The 20,479-nt window shown below is 34.5% G+C and overlaps 1 protein-coding gene across 8 annotated transcripts in view; it reads right to left on the reverse strand.

Moving 5' to 3' along the window:
• Window positions 1–220: 220 nt before the first annotated feature.
• The window catches only part of LOC109038050 (uncharacterized), a 434,551-nt gene continuing 414,292 nt past the window's right edge, over window positions 221–20,479 (reverse strand). For 7 of the 8 annotated variants that reach the window (XM_072305518.1, XM_072305517.1, XM_072305516.1 and 4 more), the window contains 11 exons: window positions 19,744–19,837; window positions 19,226–19,426; window positions 18,381–18,439; window positions 17,727–17,997; window positions 16,710–16,922; window positions 15,585–15,707; window positions 9,028–9,159; window positions 7,955–8,026; window positions 6,226–6,920; window positions 4,964–5,325; window positions 221–3,156 (listed from right to left, as the gene is read on the reverse strand). In XM_072305518.1, the coding sequence (XP_072161619.1) occupies window positions 3,070–3,156; window positions 4,964–5,325; window positions 6,226–6,920; window positions 7,955–8,026; window positions 9,028–9,159; window positions 15,585–15,707; window positions 16,710–16,922; window positions 17,727–17,997; window positions 18,381–18,439; window positions 19,226–19,426; window positions 19,744–19,837 (2,309 nt within the window). In that variant the 3' untranslated portion in view covers window positions 221–3,069. Of the gene's footprint in view, window positions 3,157–3,674; window positions 3,831–4,963; window positions 5,326–6,225; window positions 6,921–7,954; window positions 8,027–9,027; window positions 9,160–15,584; window positions 15,708–16,709; window positions 16,923–17,726; window positions 17,998–18,380; window positions 18,440–19,225; window positions 19,427–19,743; window positions 19,838–20,479 lie in introns of all 8 variants that reach the window. The other variant, XR_011900696.1, reaches the window with a different exon arrangement.

Here is a 20,479-nt window from a genome sequence, read left to right on the forward strand (position 1 = left end):
CCGAGCTAGGCACTTCTGCACTTTCACCTTTGAAATATGTTTCATAGGCTACTTATGCCTTTAAAATGCACGATATGGCAAAATGGACAAAATTTTCGCCCATGGCTCCTTAATTTAAAATTTCTACCTCAGAATAACACCTTAAAAATGTATAAAAGGAAAAATGTGTGCTTCTTATATGCGGTGATGAAGGATTTTTATGATGTAGAATGAGAAAAACTTATGAGGTCAAGAACACAAAATGTTTATTTTATAGTGAAAATTTTGTAAAATATTAAGTTACATACTGAGGTGAGAAGATAGATACTATGAATTTAGGAATAAACAAAGTGAAATGATATAAATAACAAAAGATAATTCCTACCGAATTCTGCTTCCTTTACAAAATGAGAAAAATATTATGAGTAGTTTGTACAAATGTCATTATTAGTCATTGGACAAACGGTAGAATGGTAACAAACTAAAGATGAAAGCAGCGCTTATAGTACAAATTAAGAAATGTAGAAAAGATTGAAAAATAAATACTTAGGTACGTAAAAAGTGCAGATTCAATATGAGTTATATTTTTTAGCACATATATTTACACGCAAGGGAAAAAACCATTTAGGAGGAGGCTGGATGTGAAATCCAAAATGGAGACTCATAGGAAAGAGTTACAGACATTTGAACCAAAACAAAAAAAGTGACTTACATTAGTTGTAATACTAATTCTGAGAAGTGATATCTTCTAGCAGTATTCATAGTTTTTGGTCCTCAAAGCTCACCAGTCGATGTAAAAGTAAAGCTATAATAAGAGAGAACTTCACACAAAAATGTTCTGTAAATGAATACATATTTTGTGAGTAATCAAGTTTTGGCAGTAAAAATTTTGAGCAGGTGTGGAGGAAGATTTTTCTGGACCAAAGGCTCGTCAATATCCGACACAGAGAAAAAGTACAAAGTGACCGTTTTGCGAGATGGCATTAAGTTTATCGGGAACATTTGGCAGTGATCTCCTTGTTTCTCAACTAACAGCAAATTTTTATTTGACTCTGAAGAAGAATTTCTGTCCCTTATTAATAAATGAATCGACACCTATTTAAAAAAGAATTTGGTTATCATTAGCATAACCATGTATTTGTGAGAGAGAACCCTTCATTCGCTCTGCTGCAACAGAATTATTACAGGTAAAAATAAGCAATTTAAAGAAAGCAAAAATTAAAGGGACGAAAAGTTATTGGATGAAACTGCTGCTCTGTTGTACTTCTGGAGATGAAGAATTCGAAATTGCCATCCTCAGGAATCAAACATTTTTGGTTAAATTTAGACAAGGGAACATATAAAAGTACAAAAATGTAGGGGCTAACACTATGCGACTACAAAGAACACAGATCAGACACTTAGTAGTACAAAATACGAGGATTATCTTGACATGAAACATTTTCTCAGGCTATGTCAGGTGATTGGGACTTTAATGAGAATACAAATATCGTACAAAAATAGCAGAAAAAATTTGATGAAAAAAAAATCACATAGAAGTTAGAAACATATCCAAGTTACAAAAACCTGAAAATTTTGCACCAAAACTGCTCTTACTCCTTTTTTTGTGTGGTTTTACATATTGGCGTAGGATGACTCCTTTTATAGAGGAAGCACCTGAAAAATGCTAATTTTTTGCACAATTACGACGAATTACATATTTTTTTAATCAAGGACTTCCACAGTACAAGTGAAAGATTTTGGAGGGTGATTTGATTTTGGATCTTCAGGCAGATACGAGTATTTGGAAAAAAGAAGGAAAATATATTTTAACAAAATTCCGTATCAACCAGAAGAATATTCATCAATATTTTTGAACTTATACATCAACCAGAAATTTCAGTCTGAGACAAAGCCATTGTAGTAAAACTTGAAAACCTTTTTTCGAGAGTTGGTGCGTGTCCACTCATAAATAAAAATCCTTCATAAGGTCCTGAGTTGAAAATTTTATAAATAGTGCGATCAAAGCTCAAAGAAGAAGATAGCAAGAGAATTTCCTCATTCTTCCCATTACTTCATAAATATACAAAGAAGGGAAAACACAGCAGCATTAAAAAAGTTGATTAGATCCGACTTTTTATTAAGACACTAAGTATAAAACTTCCCTGAATTTCAGCAATTAAAAATCCTGATATTTTCCTGATTTCTGGTGAATTAAATAATTATTTAAACTTCCACTTAGGGGACTTGAAGAGAAAGCTTCTGATATTTTCTATATCAATGACAAAAAGGCGAAACAGCGTATCTCTGTTTACGACGTTGGAGACTTCCTGTCATAGTTTATTTCTCTTTGGAAAACTTGACAACGTAATTTCTTGAAAACTTCCCTGATGTTTTTTGGGTGTTAGCAGAAGATACTTTAGAAATTTTAAGCTATAAAATAGGCTCGTTTCTCTTCAAGAAAGAAAAGAAAAAAAAGTAGGAGTGGACATTTTGAGACACCGCAATAAAGGTACATGGTTTCGCACTTTGCCCATTGAAATAGATCTAGTTTTTGTCTCTTAATTTTGCATTTTTCCTTATACTGTCCACCAGTAGAGGTAAAAGAGGAATTCTACAGATAAGTAATCACACTAGACTAGATATACAGATCTTGTTAAGGAAATGAAAAAATTGGAAAAGTTTGCTGCTAATTTCTTACAAAAATTAACTGCATTTCCTTCCTTCACATGTAATTTACAAAATGGTCCAGGAATCATACACATTCTGTCCCAAAACAACTGGCATTTGGCTTGATTTAAGAAACTAAGCTAGCTTTAGAGATATGGTTTGAAGAGGGTTGTAGTCCGTACAATTAACTATAAAAAATGACCTTTTTCCGTCTGTTTAGTCAAAAATTTACAGAGAGGCAGCAATTCGACAGAAATGTAAAAATTAAATTTCCTCATTTCATATCTTCTAAACTGAAAAAATATAAAATCATAATTCTGAAACTAGGCCAACTACCAGTTTTCTCGGCACAGTCTATGTACATGATTACAATTCTTTTAACTAATTAGAGTTATTTCATGGAGATTAAAACAAAAGAGGTCCAGTATTCCTTGAAACAATTTATAATTCAGTGCTCATTTCATCTATGATCCGGCCATTATTGTTGACCTCAGAATTCTGCAACGACGTCTTAGATTCATTGTTCCCCTGGAAAAACAGGAAGAGATGGGTTAAAGCAACTTGCATAAAAATTATGAGGCAAAAAACTGAAAGAAAAAAAGAAAAAACTGGAAATGAAAATTAAATAGACAAGGGGAAGTAATAATGAAAAATAAAAAAAGTAGAAGCTAGATTAAGATTTCGTTTGTCATGAATCGACAACTGGAATATCCTCACCAATGAACCTCTCTCTGTTGATGATAAATTGTAAACTTAGCCGACACCAAAATCCTTGACTTTTTATGCAGGGTCCTTTGTGACATCAACTCAGTCAATTGGACAGTAATTTCATAAAAAATTTAAGAATAGAATTTCCAATTTTTTTATGGAAAATATAATATGAATTCGCTGATAGTGCCGACCCTTCTGATTAGGTGCATTATAAAATTGGTTCATTAGAATTCCTAAGAGAATTGTGTTATAGAATACCTAGTGATTTTTCCAGCAATTTTGACCATGCATGAAAGATGACGTTGTAATGGCAAAATACTAAGATGAGAACTCACTGTGTGTGTATGCGTGCTTAAAAAGCATAACAGATTAAAAATGTTACGGTTAAAAACTCAACCTCCTCTAAATCTGTTAGCTAAACGTATGCTAAAAACAATCTGTCTTTGTACAGGAGTGTTAAGCGTATGTTAGCACCAAGATTCTTCGTTATTCTGTGTTAAAAAATAATAAAAAAGCAAAATTATTAGAGGGTAAAAAAATAAAAAAAACAGTGAAAAGAATGCAGCGTGTATGAAAAGCTAAAAGAAAAACTGGAGTGAAGTGAAATATGAACTAAAATATTGTAAAACAATTGTAAATAAGGCAAAGAAAAAGGTCCTTTAAAAATAATTATCGGCAGGGAAAAAATGAAATTGACAAAAAGCCAAAACTAAGAATGAGACATTTAGGATGAAAATTTTGGAAAATTTGGTCACAGGCTTAAAAGTCAACTTAAATTGGTTATATGTCGAAAGTACCTACCCGTCTACATACTGGATCACAGTATCAGTGTAAAAATGTGTGTAAAGACTTTTCTCATGAGGCATTGTTCCTCTTCAAGAATCTGTGTGTCTCCACACGGAGTGGTCATGAAAATAGCAGTGGCATGGCGTGCTTTGCAATATATCGATTGATCTGCCATTTAAACCTATGGACAAGGATCGATAGACAGAGTGTCGCAGCGAACACCTTACTAATTGATTCTTTACCTTAGCTTCAAATGAGGAAATATAGATAATCGATCATTCACGTCTCGCCACTGGAAAATAGATTTTTCTTTGGCTATGCCTCTTTTAAATTTAAGAACTGCAGAAGCTATTCAGCATCCTGAACTACAATTTTTTTCCGAATATAAGTTGACTATTACGTGTTTTAACTCAAAAGAACATAGGAATTTTTGAATCTGTTCCCATGAAATTGTTCAATGGTGACTGGCTAACTTCTGCAACTGTCTCTATCCAAATTTTAGAATTTACTTAAAAATCTTAAAACCATTTAACTCATGAGAATGGTAGCAAAACTTTGACCTGTCTCTTCATTTCTACACAGAAATCTGGCATATTGTTCTAGTTAATTGCAGATGTTACGGGCACTCTAAAGCTCATGCATGAAGCAAATGAGAGGAAATAAATTTCGGTGCAATTGGCTGGTAAAGCATTTAAAACATCTACTTGTGCTGAAATGTGTTTTAGTAGGCTACTCTTTTAACATACTATTTTTGTCACTTAATACATGAGAAATGTTTAAATTTGCACTAACAAGAACCTGAAATAAAATAGAATTAATCTGAAAATATCCCACTCACATTTTCATTCTCGTTTTCATAAGCTTGCGCTGACAGGTACAGCGGTCCACGATCACCAGCCTTGTTACTATTGCGTTGCCACCCGTTAGGATGCATCGGTAGTGAGCTGTTCGGCGAGATGTTTTTGCCTTTCATGCTCATGCTTGGACTGCGCTGATCCCACCTCTTCAACGATCCATTCGGACTGGATCGAGAGAGGAGATCTTCAAGTGATCCATTGGTGAGCTTTGTATTTAGGTTTGAATCTGCTTCGCTCCACTGGTTATCTAAAGCGTAGCTCCAGCCATTCACAGCATCCGGTTTTGGTGCCCAACCATTGGCGTTCACGAAGTCTGGTTTTGAAAATTCCTTTCTTTCAGGACCTGGAAAATACAGATTAAAGTGAAATAAATATACGACATCAGATACTTGGATTAATTTTATAATGATTAGTTCTAATTTGACTTCATTTTTGGTTCCATTTCCAGAAAACTTAGCCGTAAATTATGTTGTAAAACATATGACATGAAGAGGAACTCTTGGAATAAATCTTTCTGCGGGCTGAATGTTGAAATTGATTATCAAAGCTATGGACAGAGAAGACATAGGGCAAATGAACCGATCCTACTGGTGGAAGCAGGTGGTTGGAATGGACAAAGGAGGTAGGTAATAGACTAACTAACAGCAACTCAAAAGAGCACCTATAGTTAGTCCATCATTTTCTCCCTTAGTCTATGAGAAATACCCGTTTTGACAAATGGGATCGCCCCATACTCCCTATGTCTTCTTTGTCTATCAATTTCAATAATTAGTCCGCTGATTAAGTGATGAACAAAAGACAATGGGGTCTGTGTGAAAGCCAAATTTCTACTATAAATACATTTTTACAAAATAATGTCACTCAAAAATGCTGTTGGATGATACTATCCAAGGAGTTTTTTTAGAGGCGATATTTTTCTGGATAGTCGAAAATAATACTGTTGACAGTATGATATGGCATTGGCACTAATTTCACTTATTTGGATCCAATACTGAAATAAGATTTTGATCTCTAACTAAACAAAAATTATGGCATTGCAGTTCCCGATGAAATAGGGGATTTTTTGCATAAAAACCACAGGCTTCAAATTAGGCACGACGAGATTATTTCAGATTCTGGAGTTCAAGATAACTATTGAGAACGCAGAAAATAAAAATTCTTCATGAATCTCCGAGAAACAAAATTTTCTCGGCAAAATAATGAAAAAAAAATAGCAAGGTGAAAATCAAATTCCAATTTGAACCTGAGTTTGTGTGGTTTGAGAGGTTTGGATAGTTCCAACTGTTAGCATTTGTCGAATCACTTTCCGCTCCGAACATCTTGGCAGTGGGTTGGTTTGGGCTTGGATAGTTCCAATTGAGCAGATCAGCGGAGAAAGAGTTGGTAACATACTGTTTACTTTCAGGACTTGGCACAGGAGGAGGGTGGTTTACGTTCCCTGAGCTATTGAGTCTCTGAGCTAACGCAGGACTTCGATTAACATTTCTTGGCTCCTGCCTTTCGCGCAGCTCTGGCTTTTCTCGAAGTTTGCCCCGCATGCTATTGTTAGAGTTGGGCCACGCGATACTGCCATTGGGTGTGATTGTATGACTGCCCAACACACCCGTTTCCACAGCACAGCCGCGTGTGAATCGGCCCGAATGGTTCGAAAGCGAACTGGGGAGGCCTTCTTTTTGTTTGTTGAGGCCTGAGTTTATGGAGGAGGACCGCTGCATGGAGGTATCGCTGGGTCGTTGGACATTGCGAAGGCCATGTTCCAGAATGTTTTGATTTGCGCTCATAGGTTCACCGAGCTGTTGGTTATTGTACAAGTTGCTTGGGTAATAGCCGTTCGACATAGACTTGGCACCAGGTTGGTAAAAGCCTTCCATGATGGATGGCCAGGGCAGTCCAACGGTGCCTCGTACTTCAGGACTTGACCAAATCTTCTGTTGGTTCCTGGAAAAGAGGGCAAAGTTTTATAAGTGAACAATGTTACATTAGAGAAGTTAAAACTTAAATGAACTAAACAATTTTGGATGGATGAAAGAACAAATTAGAAATTTGAAAAATTTTGAGTAGTACTAAAAACACTATTAAAAAAATCTCTGGAGAATGTCTTAAGTTCCTCTACATCTCGATAAGTTGATGAGCGACAAATATTTTAGACAAGCATAAATAAAAATAGGGCACCAAACAAAGTATGAAATACAGCACTCCATTCCATGTTTTCTCTTTGATAAGTTCATAGAAAGTGATCTACACAATCAAAAGTTTGGAAATCAAATCTTAAAAAAAGACATTAGTAATAACAAAGGGGAAAAATACAAATTACGTTATTTAATATCACACTAAAGAGTTGATTCTTGAACTTTCCGCTGCAAGAATTGTTTCCTGCGTAAAATTTTGAAGATTGATCATGTAACATGATGCTTTAATTTAGGGGTGTTCAAATAAATCCTTTGTCACTAAAGTATCAGTACTGCTTGTTTAATGAGGCCGCTCTTGCTCGAAACAGGCGGCTTTATCGGGAACAGACGAGTTCTGAGTTGAAGCATTGGTGCCTAATAAATTTAAGACTGTCTGTTGATTGATCTGTAAAACTAATGCGCAGGAAAACAGCTCATTTTTGCTGGCTCCAAAAACTCTCAATAGATACCTATTCACAAGTTTTTTCATAATTACTACTCATTGATGGAAGTTTTTTGATAGCTTACCGCAAAATTATGGGACACCCCTACTTTCATTCATACTTTGCCTAGCAGCCCATTGTAACAGTGCAAATTTTATCAACATCTATAGAGCATTAAGCTGAAGTACACCTCTTCAAACATAGAGAATGTGCTACTTTATAAAGTGATTTAGATAAAATTTTGGAATGATTTTAAATAAATAAAGATAGAAATTTTCTCCCCTATTTTAATGAAACACTTTGCTGCATGTATTAGCACTTTCGACTTTTTCATAAATATCAGATAACTTGGGGAACTTACGGCAGAGGCAAGCCAATTGAATTGTAAGGAGAACTTTGAGGTGAATGGTCCGATCGTTTTGGGGTCGAGTTCCTGATACAAAAAAAAGGTAAGGTATTTTAAATAACACTGAAAATAATAAAAAAATTACGGGAGAGTGTTCAGATTGAATTTGGGGCGTTATCCTGGGAGTCAAATATTAATTTATGTTCTCAATAAAGCAAATAGCACAGCCTGTATTTAAAACAAAGAACTTTCACTGCAAGCTATTATCTTTATAATTACCAATATAAATCGACTGGTAACATATACTTCTGCTCTTACTAAATGAACTAAAAAGCTTTTATTTCCTGTTTTTCTCAGACGAATTTGAGCCTGAATTTTTTTACTCCTTTCCTCCTCCTACCATCGTATTAAGAAAACAAAATTTAATTTTTAGAATAGATTGAGCATTTGTAGGTTCCTGAAAAAGCTAAGGTTCTCTTACTCCTTGGGAATACAGTAAAAGTGGTGATAGTACGTAGGCTATCCAAAGAAAACTGAGACAGGCGCTGTAACTTTTGAACTAAGACAGCTAGAGAGCTGATTTTAGTTGCATTGGAAAGAACAATTCATCATCTACAAATTGACACCAAATTTACTTAATTTGCTTAAAATGGTAAAGTTCCATTTGATGAATCGTAGTAAGATTAGCTCTTCTTTTAGTAATTTTGACGACTATCAATAAATGCGTAGTTCGAATGGGAAGATCACCTTATTATTATAATAGTTATTGCATTAAATACTATACAACTTAATATTATTAACACTGATATTCTTATAAAATTAAATGACAGGCAATTTTTACATAGTTCATTTTGTATTTAATCGAATAATTTCATTCTAGTTTACTTCTAAATCCTTTTTTATGATATTTTGAACTAATTGAATCTATTAATTTAATATATATGTAATCCACTTCAGTTATTAGCCTTGTTTCCGTAATTTCCCCTTGTTTCTCATTTGATGGATCATCAGAACAAAATTTAACAAGAGCATCTGTCACTCTGGACTTGAAAATAAAATTTCAAGGTCATAGCATAAGAGGAGCTTACCACGCTGAATGGTCAAGGAGATCAACACTGTTTTGACTGCCATGCAAAAATGGGGTTCGGCCCAAGAGAGTCCCTGGGTTTCCATACAATGCAGAGCACGGTGGCCGCGATGGCTGGCTCCTTGCTGGTATCCTGTTGAAAATAAAAAGGTTCTATTAGTTCAGTTAAAATCACAGAAATGAAAACATATGTTTGGTAAAGTATGCTATTCATTTATTACCTGAGCTGCAAATACAATACCGGTTCATCGCAGTTTTTAAATCAAGAGATTAAAAATTTGTTATTATAGGCTCTTCAATAATACTTGTGTTCAAATCTGAGTTTTTTTTCTAAAATAAACAATGCGATTTCTATTCAAACTTTTCTTGAAAACGATTAAACGTAGATATGACACCACAGTTTTGGAAACAACACATTTGAAAAAAATTCCGAAAATTAGTGCACTGCTCATGTGTTTTTGGTTCCCATACTTAAAAAGTTTTAATTTAATCGAATAAAATCTCCTGGCTCAGAACGCTAAAGATCATGTTGTAAATAAATTGTTACTCCGTAGTATTTGCAGAGGGCAACTTTCGAAGGGATGTATGTACTTAAATCAAAATTGTGCTGCGCTTATTAGAATTGAATCAGTGAGAACGAAGACACCCCAACTCTGTAACTCGGAAATGCTTAATTTTCATTGAAGACAGTCAATTTTCACAAAGGTCATCAAAGCTAGCACATCTGTTCTAGCTTGGACCTTTAGAGAGTCCTTCAGTACTTGTCCTTCGAAACCAAAAATCTTTTTCTTAGACTAACTTCTTCACCCACTGTGCAGTTTTGTGTATGTCTTGATTCTTTTCATTTTTTCTAGTTTGTGTGTTTTCGTTCTCACTGATTCAATTATTCTGAACAGACAAATTGTTTAAGCATCTGTAGATCTGCCGTGGATTTTGCAGCTTGTTGGGATTTGGTACTGGACTGCCTTGAAAACTAATGAGCCTGTTAGAGATTTTTTTTCTTACCGCTGATAAATTTTTTTTAACACATAAAAAAACTTAGATTCTATTCTTACCACAGAAAAAGACACACAATTCATGCTTTCACAAGCCATGCTTCTATACTGATGTCTAATAAAAATATATAAAAACCAAACACAACTACAGAGGATTTTTACTTGAAACATGAGCCAACATGAAAAGTAAAATTCGAAACAAGGTGAGGAATTTTTTCTGACATGAACAGTCTTTTCAGCGAGGAAATTCCAAAGGATACGAGAGAGCATGCACTTTTTTAAGCACTACATTCACAATGAGGATTTTTTCCCCGAAAAAAAGATCATTTATAAATGAAGATTAATCTAATCTAATAGGGACTTCTCATCATTCTTGGAGGTTTGCAAGGCTCTCAGAAATTATTCGCTATCAAAATGGACGCATATGGCATATTTTAATCTGATAGTCTTGATCACAAAATAAAAAATCAATAATTATTTCACGATAATGGCAAAAGAAACTGACGTGGTCGTAAACTGCAGAGTTGGTGAAGTCTTTAAAGAGCGTATGGAAAAAATTTTACTTACACGATCGATGGATTGAGCTCATATCTCACTGGAGCGATAATGTTGGGTTTAGTCAGCTGTACCGGGTCAATTCACAGTCAAAACACATATAAGTATGGATGGTCGTTTCTGGGTGGTTGGCAATGGACTTTGATACAATAATTTATTTTCAGACTGTCTAGAATTATTTTGAAAAAAACTGGAGGACTTGATAAAGCGATGCCTAATCAAATGGTTTCATTGAGATTTGTTTGAAATTAAAAAGTCAGCGCATGAATCTTGATGGATGATTAGAAAAGGTGACTCACGAAAGATAGGTAATTTTTGCTACATAAAAAATGTATTCATCCAAAAATCTGATGTGAAAGATACTGACGTTTTGTGGAATATAACTCTGTTTGATGAAGAAAATAACACCTAACACTTCGAGGAAGAAATTTAATTCTATCAAAGGAGCTGAAAAATATTTCCAGAATATCAAACATCCACTCCTCTCTTGACGATTACGAGAATGTCACACCTATGCATATTTGCAATTTTCAATTTGGCTACAGACGATTTACATGTGTCTAAGTATAAGGATAGCAATCAACCTGTTGATATACGAACATGGGATGTGGGCATAATTGGAAAACTTAAAAAGCTCCTGCTAAAACCGAAAACACCCGTCGATTAAGAATTAAATTCCTGAGGACATCACAAAAAGATATGATAGTGTTTAGAATTTCCCTAAAAATAACAAAAGAACCCAATCCTGAAACTATCACCAAAATGGGAAAAAGTGAATATCCTGGGAAAATTTTCAAGAATTTTTGATGAATTTCAAGATTAGAGAGTGAGTAAGGGATTTACACAGTGCTGTAGGTTCCTTAAATGGGTGTTAACTAGATTTACAGAGAGAATTTTGGTGATGATTTTATCCTCCGAAGAATTTTGTCAATACCAGTGGTGCTGAGGATTAGATCAGTGAGCAAGAGGCATGTATTTCGATGATAAAAAATGAGTTTGTAGAATTAGAAGATGATTTGAGGGTTGTGTTTAGGATGAAAAGTAAAGAATATCTCTTCAAAAATACTCTACAGTAACACAAAACTACAAAAAGTAGAGTAATTTTGTACAGTTTCCCTCGTGTAAGATATTTCATTCAGTCACGCATTAGACATCATGTAAATTTGATGAGCCTGGGACATTATTCTGCTGCGTGAAAATTTACCGCAGTTTTAGTTGAGTAAAATCTACAGAATTTCAAGATTTACAACCAACACTTTTCATCTTAAAACTGATGCTCAAAGAAACAAACAGAAATATGGTTATTCAGAGTAATGAGGTACATATCTATGGAGTGAAAAATTTTCAATTGATTGGTTATTTGAATTCCACTTTACAATAAACGAAAAAAGTCTAAATATTGTAGGTGTACTGCCGGTGCGTACTAAATTTACTAAATTATGGGGAAAGGTTGGGAACACCTGTAAATTTTCAATTTTTAATGCCTGACATTTACATAACGATTGTTACATCGACTCATTCACTGACCCATCCAAATACGAATAGCTGTGCTGCAGTGCGTAAGCAGGAAAACCGCCAAGTGCATTGACATAACCACCTAACTGAGTGGAAATCTTTAGGTATCAGTAGTGAAGTTTAAAATATTCCTGCGCCACCAGATGTTGTTTGAAAGTCAAAAGTCTTTGCCTTCTTTTAAAGTATGTACATTTTTACAGTGTTGAAGTGCCTAGCAGTTACTGGTTCAAGTATAATTTAAAACGGTACATAAAGTTCAAATATGTATCAAGTCAAAGTCTTTCAAAAGAATCTGTGTATTCTGATTTTAGGTGCTCTTTCCTGCAGGAGAAAAACTATCCTATGCAGTTAGTTGTATGTCGGTGAAGTTAGTGATGAGCTGGTCGTGTCAGTTTCAAGCAGAAAATTCTTTTCGAATAATGTGCAGATAGCAATGCTGTAGCTGTGAAATAAGGTGTTTTTCTGAGATCATTCCAAACCACCCTTTCAATGTTTTTTTTAAACAATTTTGGATCAGTAATACTTGATGAGCCAGCCAATGAGGCAAATACTAGACTTAAAAGTGCATCACTCTCAGATAAGTGGACCAACTTTTCAGATCAGATAAGGTGGACCTCACATTTCAGGAAAAAAACTTCAATTTGGCTGACTCGACAATTTTTTTTATGACTAGCAATGATATCTTAAATAATTCATGCTTCATGCCCTCTAAGACATAATATGCATGTTGTAAGGAGACAATGCAATTTCAAAGGAAAAATTTGTGATTGCCATGCGAGTCTGAGTGATACAAGTGCACAGAATAATGGAAACTTAATGAAGAGTTGGTGAAAAGTAATACATATTGAGATAAAGAATTTTATAAGAAAAGACGAAGGAATAAAATGCAAAAAATAAGAACGATGAAAAAAAGTTCACAGCCATTCTTTTAGGAAACTATGGAAATTATCTCCAATCCTTAAGAAAACAGCGAGTAAATTCATGCATTTTAAAGTTTTAGTTCATGCTTAAGAAGATAATCAACCAGCACTGATGCATTTCAGTAACATCAATTTTAAATAGACTGGAAATTGCCCTTTGGAAATTAGTCACATATTTTCAACATAATTTTTAAATAAAATGCACAAGAGCCCTGGAGAATCTAGGACCAGTTTCTTGTATTCCAGGAGAAACTTCAAAGAAAAATGAGAATAGCCATTTCCTTTTTAGTGATTAAAATAAACATTCCCTAAACCTGCAGACTTTAGGCAGACTAATTAGAAAAAACTAACTGCAACAGTGGCCTCTCATTTCTTCATGAGATATTTCAATTATAATTAAAATAAATTGGTTGGAATTTTAGAAGACATGGTTCAAAGAAATAATGAGAACTAAAGCACCTTTCTGACTAATCTACTAAAAAAACGTCTCAAATGACAGACAATGATGAGAGTTTTTTCAGCCTTTTTTGACCTAATGATGACAAAAATCCCAGAAATAAGGCTTCAGTCAACTTCTTCATGTTTCGTGGTCAAGAGCAAAGAAGGATTGGAACCGCTGAATGGAACTCTTGTTACCGCCCTTTGATTCAGATCGTTTTCATAATATGCTAGTGTTACTGAATTGGTGTGCAAGACTCATTAATTACTATCCAGATTCATCCATTATTTTTACCTTCATAAACCTATTCATTAAAGAATGGTGTCGCATAAATGATTGGACTCCAAGATGTGTAAAACTTCAAAATTTGATTATCAGAGAGCAATTAAGTTTTTCTGGAGACAAGATAAGCTGAAAATTATTTTTTTCACTTTATTTTCTATCTAACAGCCTGATTACTGTTTTTGAAACATAGTTCTTTTTTCTTCTCTTTTTTCTTTTTTAACATTATCTTTGAAAATCTTACGTACGCGAAGACACAGAGAGACTTGTATCTTATTCTGAGGCAATATAAAAAAAACCACTATTCATCATATGACAGTTTAATTGGGTAAGTCACTAAAACATAGAAAGCCGAGATTTGAAAAGAGTTTTTGGCACGAAAAATTTATTTTGTATACTCTTTACACTGCATGCCAAAAATTGGAATCTTAAAGCTAAAATAATTCATTAAAAATAGAAGCATGAAACAGTTGGTGTGCTTTAGTCAAATCCACTCTGAAGAAAAACATTTTAACAATAATAAATATTATCTTGAGTATGAGTGATGTAATAATACTTCTTCTGAAAAACACCCAACTTTTTGTGTCTTTTGAGACAAAGAAGGAAGTCAGGGATTCAACGGAATTCTTCTTTGTATCATTTTTAAAACGCACAGCAAAGATTTCCACTGTGTGTACATACAAAAAAAACAAAACTGAACCCTGGAAGTGCTATTGACCTAAGAAATAGAGTGCCAAACATGAGAGAATCATAACATCTCTTCTGAAATATTGGAATACATTCATACCTATCTTATAGGTATTACATTAAAATTATTGCACAAAATCTTCCTTCTTCTTCCTTGTCTCTTTCTTCTCTTTTATTTTTATTTATTTATTTATTTATTTATTTTCTTTTTTATGAATGCAAAAGTAAATCTTTTTCTATTATGTTCAACACTCAAACATGCAAGAAAAAAAAATAGTTGCAAAAAAGCACGTTAGACAGTTACACACATGATATTTATTGGCGTGATCTCTATCTATTGAACGAATAGAAGAAAAATGAAACTAGAAATTAACTGCATGAGCGTAACTTTAAAGTGTGAATCACGCTAGGCTTACTAACTCGGCATGCTCTTCATTGTAATCAATTCTTGACAAAAATGAACAGTAGTATTGGAAAAGCCAATTCTAAGTGTCATTTGGTTTTACAAAGTTTAGCCACAAAAAGTTGACCGCCGATGGGAAAAGGAACCTGAGTCCAAAGAGACTAAAAATAAAGATATTGATACTTCAGTATAGAAGAATGTTCTACAGACATTTTAGTGAGGAAAATGCAGAACCATACTAAAATAAATAGTAATACTTTGAAATTTGCAATTAAAAAAAAACCGTTTCAGAAAAAAACTACACATTTAAAATTCTAATTTGCAATGTTCCGATGTGCAAGGCAGAAAATCACTGGACTACACTCATAATGCAACTTCACCTTTTTTTTAAGGACAAAAACACACAAAGTCACTTGCAACTTTCTGTGTTAGGACACTAGCTAGATCTCTTTGTGGAAATCTCAAAATCAAGATTTCTGATCCAACTCAGACAAACGTCACTCTACTGCAAATTTCACTTCCTTGAATTGAGGTTCCTTTCCATATGGACGGTTAAAAATGAAAAATGAGTAACACAAAATGGATACAAAGCCACGAGAAAGGTCTAGAACATCATTTGCAGAAAGCAAAAACTACAAACACACAGAATAATTCTACTCAGTACGTCAAACACAGGACACAGCAAGGCGGAAGAGGAGAGACTTAAGTTTTAAGAAATCTTAGATGAAAAATCCACAAGACTGGGTGGTAACTTCATCGTACCTGGGCAGCTGGGAGTTAGACTTGCTGTTGTTTTTGTTGAGATCAGACAGGACAGGACTTTCACTGTACGGAGGCGGTGGACTGTCACCATTACTCGGAGGCCCGTCTTTAAGTGAATTGTTGCTGAAAAACCCCAGAGAAGGTCAAGTAAATTATGAAGAAAAAGAAGAATAAAAAACAAGCAGGGAAGCTCTAATACGTTTGTATTAGCGAAGCGCTCAGCTGTTTTCTATGCAGGAGCATTTGTAAGTTCCTCGAAGAAGATAAGCAAAATTGAGTGAAAGAACTCGCTTTACCAAAATTTCAACTATCAATTTTGAAAAAAGTACACTACCGTTAAAAAAATAAATTATAGACGATTATCGTCCTTGGCTCTTTGATACCAGAAGCATTAAATAAAGGTATAACAGAGAAATCTATTCTAAATGTGGGAGGCCCCTATCTGCCATCTTGTTAGTGAGTCGTTGCGCCATTTGAACACATTACCACTGGTGTACTAACATTCTACAGATCTCCAGGTCGAAATCAGAAAGCACTCCCTATTGGCTGAGTGCTTAAAAGCAGGACTGCTTAATGAAGCAAATCTGAAAGACTAAAAGGCACTAACCATGGTATGAAATGACGTAATCAATTACATATTAATGGCTCAAGTCGAAAAATGCGTATCTCAGATTGCGACATTGTGAGTCTTTGATTATGTTACATCTTTTTAAGGAAAAGGCAGTTTCTATCGAACTTTCCTAAGAATTTTTGTCACTCATTCGAAGAAATTACGTAAAATTGCAAGGAAAAATTTTGATTGAATTCTCTTGAAGAAAATACAAATAAAATCGGAGATTTTTACTGCTGTCATTGAGATATGCATTTTTCGCAATTGGCAATTGATATTTCCTTTCAAAAATTGCATGTACAGAATTATTAATACAGCAAAAAGTTTGGAAAAATCAGAACGATCACTTTTCCAAGTTTAATATTTGTGACTGATGTGATCATTCTAGTAGATGCTATATTACAGCTCTCTAAAACCAAATTAGTTTCCTTAATTGGTTTTTAAAGAGTTAAATATTCCCTTTTTAAAGCTTAATTTGATGCTTAGTCTCCGATTTAGGATTTTTTTGACCTTACCTTTTTGTCCTCCGTGGAGCTAATTTCCGTTTATTTGAGGGTGACAAACGCACTCGCAGTGCGGATTTGGCAGTATTCGTCTCGACCACTTTGTATGGAATTTCCTTAAGCTGCGACTCACTCATTCCTTCAGTTTCAACCAATGAGAATTCCAGATGCTGCTTAAGTTCGTCCGGCAATCGAGAAGATTTATCTGATGATGGTGAGCGGGATCTGAAGTAAAATTCAAAAAATTAAAATAACTGATTCTCTTGTGAAAGATAAAATGTAAATTAACAGGACTCGGATATTTTTCACGATCAAAACTGCTTTTCAAAACAAGTATCAGGGACTTTCGAGGATTTTACAAAGAGTTTGAATTCATGAATTTATTCAAATGCTTCATAAAATGTACAAAACATTTTTTAAGGCTTTGAAAAATGCCTTCAAAATTGAATTTTCGTTATTTCCTGATACCTGTGTGAAAAAAGAGAATAGACGATTTACAAACAATGCAGTCTCCACGGCAAAAAAACAAAAAAAACCGATCTTCCAAACGATCAGAAATAAAAATACCAAATTAAGTCAAATTCAAAGACCTCGTGATGCATGTTTTCACTCTACCGACTTAAAGCATGACAATATTTTCACCTGAGTTTGATGGGTTTAACTGGAAGTGTCCAGGAGAAGAAGAAAAAAAAGTTGTGACCGTTTGTAGCAGCTTAAAACTAGTAGACCCCTGTGGAGAATGAATGTGCCATTGGTCTCCCCTCACAAAAGTTTTCTACTTATCCTAATGCTGAGAGCATGGAGCAATAAAAGTGACAGAGGTCATCTCAAAGTGTAGTTAAGAAAGCAAGCAACAATTTGAATAGTATCCAAAAATTTAAGAATTTCAAAAACTGGAAGATTTGTGATTAAATTCAAGTATAATCAAGGATATTTCAAGACGTCACAAATCCTTTTCTTAATGAAAAAGACTTTAAGCTTCTGATTTTTTTAATTCTTTTTTTAAACAAAGTTAGCTCTAGAACTCACCGATGCTTGCGATGTTTTCTCCTGTGATGATGATGGTACGATCTCTCACTCTCCGTTTCCATGCCGCTATTGTGATGTCCTGAAGAACGTGGACGACTGACGCTCGCTGTTGCTAGGCTCTCAGAACCCTCACCACGTCTCCTTTGGACCTCTTTCCACTGACTTTCGGACTCAACCAACTGGTAATTACTGTGTTTTGAGGATTCTCTATCACTGTGCGATGTTTTTCTACTGCGATGTCTTGGTCTACGATGACTATGATGAGATTTACCTGAAAAAGAATTGAGTAGTGATGCAGTGCTTGATGCAACTTCACATGTAAATAGGTTGATTTTGACAAGCTAAATCGAGGTGAAATAAAACACTAAAACCCAAAAAGTATTTACGTATTTCATAGAGAACATAGTCAACATCATCAGCAGTTACGATAAAGAAAATGAACGTCTTCTGATCACAAAATTAACAAAAAGTTCCACAACTTTGAGCGATTTCTTTGGATCAATTCTCTTAGCATCAAGATGCAATAATATCAATAATTGGATAACACCTGATCTACTATCGATATGCACAAAAAAGTGAGGATTTCAGAATTCTGCTTATTGCATCAGATGATACATATTAGTTCCTGATTATGACACTTCAATGAATGCTTACCTGAGCACCTTGACAATTCGCTTTCACAGTCAGAGCCTCTCCTACTTCTATGCCTGCGCCTGAAAAGAATGAAAATTTCAATTAAGAATAAAAAAATCGAAATGAAAAATGGACCTGTAGTGCGGCAAAACAGTGATATTTAGTGTATGAGTTAAATTCATGGTTTCTGAAGAATTAAGACTAAGAATTTCCCTGACACGTTTCGGCAAAATTTATTGACCATTGAAGATATCGACAGTGAAACCGCCACTGTTGTGGTGTTTAAAAATCTTAACTCCTATTTTATTTTTTTGAAGGAGAACAGATCAGTATCATTTCTTGAAAGTTTAACAGAGTTTTCTTCACACAGTGAAGAAGGAACACAGAAGTTTTCAATTGATGTTGAGTGGTTATCCATTTTAAAAAATAAAATGTGACAAGAAGTCTACAATGCCGTAAACGGAGATACATGGTCTGGTAGTTTCATTATCAATGTGCCACATGGTTAAAAAGACATAATTTGAACAATTTTCAGGCGAAATTTGTTGTTTAAAACGTCAAACCCATTCTGGAAAGCAAATAAGGTGACATAATAATTTTTCACTGTCACTTTCGTCATTTTCCTGATTTTTTGAAATCTCTTGACAAATACCTGTTTTTCCGATATGCTCTGACTGGCAACCCTGGCTAATTCACGCATTAACATTACTACTTCGAAGGATAATTAATCAATTTTTCCATGATCATTTGTGATGATTTGTCAAGCAGCCTATTTGTATTCACTTCTTCACATAGTGCCTACATCTAGTTCAACAGAACAGGAAAAAAAAATGAATAAATCAAAAGAAGTCCTAGACGGGGAGTACCTTCGACAAGAATGAGAATCATTTGAACTATGGCTTTCTACACTAGATGAGCGGCGGTGATGATGGCGTCTGTGTGGACCGGCTGAGCGGACTGAGCGTGGTGATGAACCAGAGAACAAACCGGCACGCACACTTTGAGGACTTCCTCGAGGGCCCCATGGAGCACTACGTGTGCTGCGCGGTGAGTCGCTTCTTCGCACACTGAAATTAGGGCAACACAAAATTTGAGAGATTTTTAATTTTATAAAAACGCTTAAAATCTGGCTGAAAAAGGTACATAATAAAGTTCTTCATTTAATGAAATGTGGACAAACTTTGATTCAAAGTGCCTTCAAGAAATAGTTCATCCATCAATCAAAGCTTATGATATCCATCAATCAACAACAAAGATTGCATTGGAATACAAGATGTTATCAAACTCTGATAGACCTAACTTTATGGGATGAATTCATTGAGATCTGATTACAATGGGATGTGATCTGATTACAATGCCATAATATTAATACAATAATACTCACGAATAAACTGGTTGAGGAATGGATACGGTTTTGACTTCAGCTGGTGGTACGTTTTCCTTAGGCGTAGGGGGAGGAGGGTCCTCTGCTTTAGATGCTGAAAATAGGGAAAAATAAGTGATTATTAATATATTTTGTGTGCAAGATGCATCAAAGAAAGAAGAATGGCACAGCTTTAGTTTAAAAACAAAATGAAACCATTTTCTCCTATCAGAACTTCTCCAATTGGAGATAGCTGCGAATTGCTCACAATTAAATAATTAATTGTAAATAGTAAGAATTTTTTATCTTATATGACTAACTGGGAAGAATTTCATCATGCCCAAAATGACATTATTGAGTAGGTGTTTTGATGAAGTTCGGAACATTACTAGATGTTTTTCTGATTGAGAGTAATTTTTGCCAGAAATGTTAGCATCTTAGTTACTAGATCAAATATTGTTCAAAAGATGCTGAGGAACAAACTGTTTCAGTTCTGACCTCATTTATTTATTATTCCCAAAAATGACCTCTTAACAGAGATAACAAATATATCTGAAAAAAATATGTTCTGTTTAGTTGAGGATTTCTCGGTTGAATTGCAAGACCCTTCTGATATGAAAGTAAAGCTAGTTCAGTGGAGACTTATGAATTTAGACATTGAGTTTCTATCTTTCAAAACATTTTCGTACACCACTCTGAGAAAACTGCGTTAGACAAGCGCTCACAAATTATTTTCAAAGTGATATGGAGTAGGTTG

The sequence above is a fragment of the Bemisia tabaci genome, chromosome 10 (assembly GCF_918797505.1).
Source record: "Bemisia tabaci chromosome 10, PGI_BMITA_v3".
In the NCBI taxonomy this organism is placed as follows: domain Eukaryota; kingdom Metazoa; phylum Arthropoda; class Insecta; order Hemiptera; family Aleyrodidae; genus Bemisia; species Bemisia tabaci.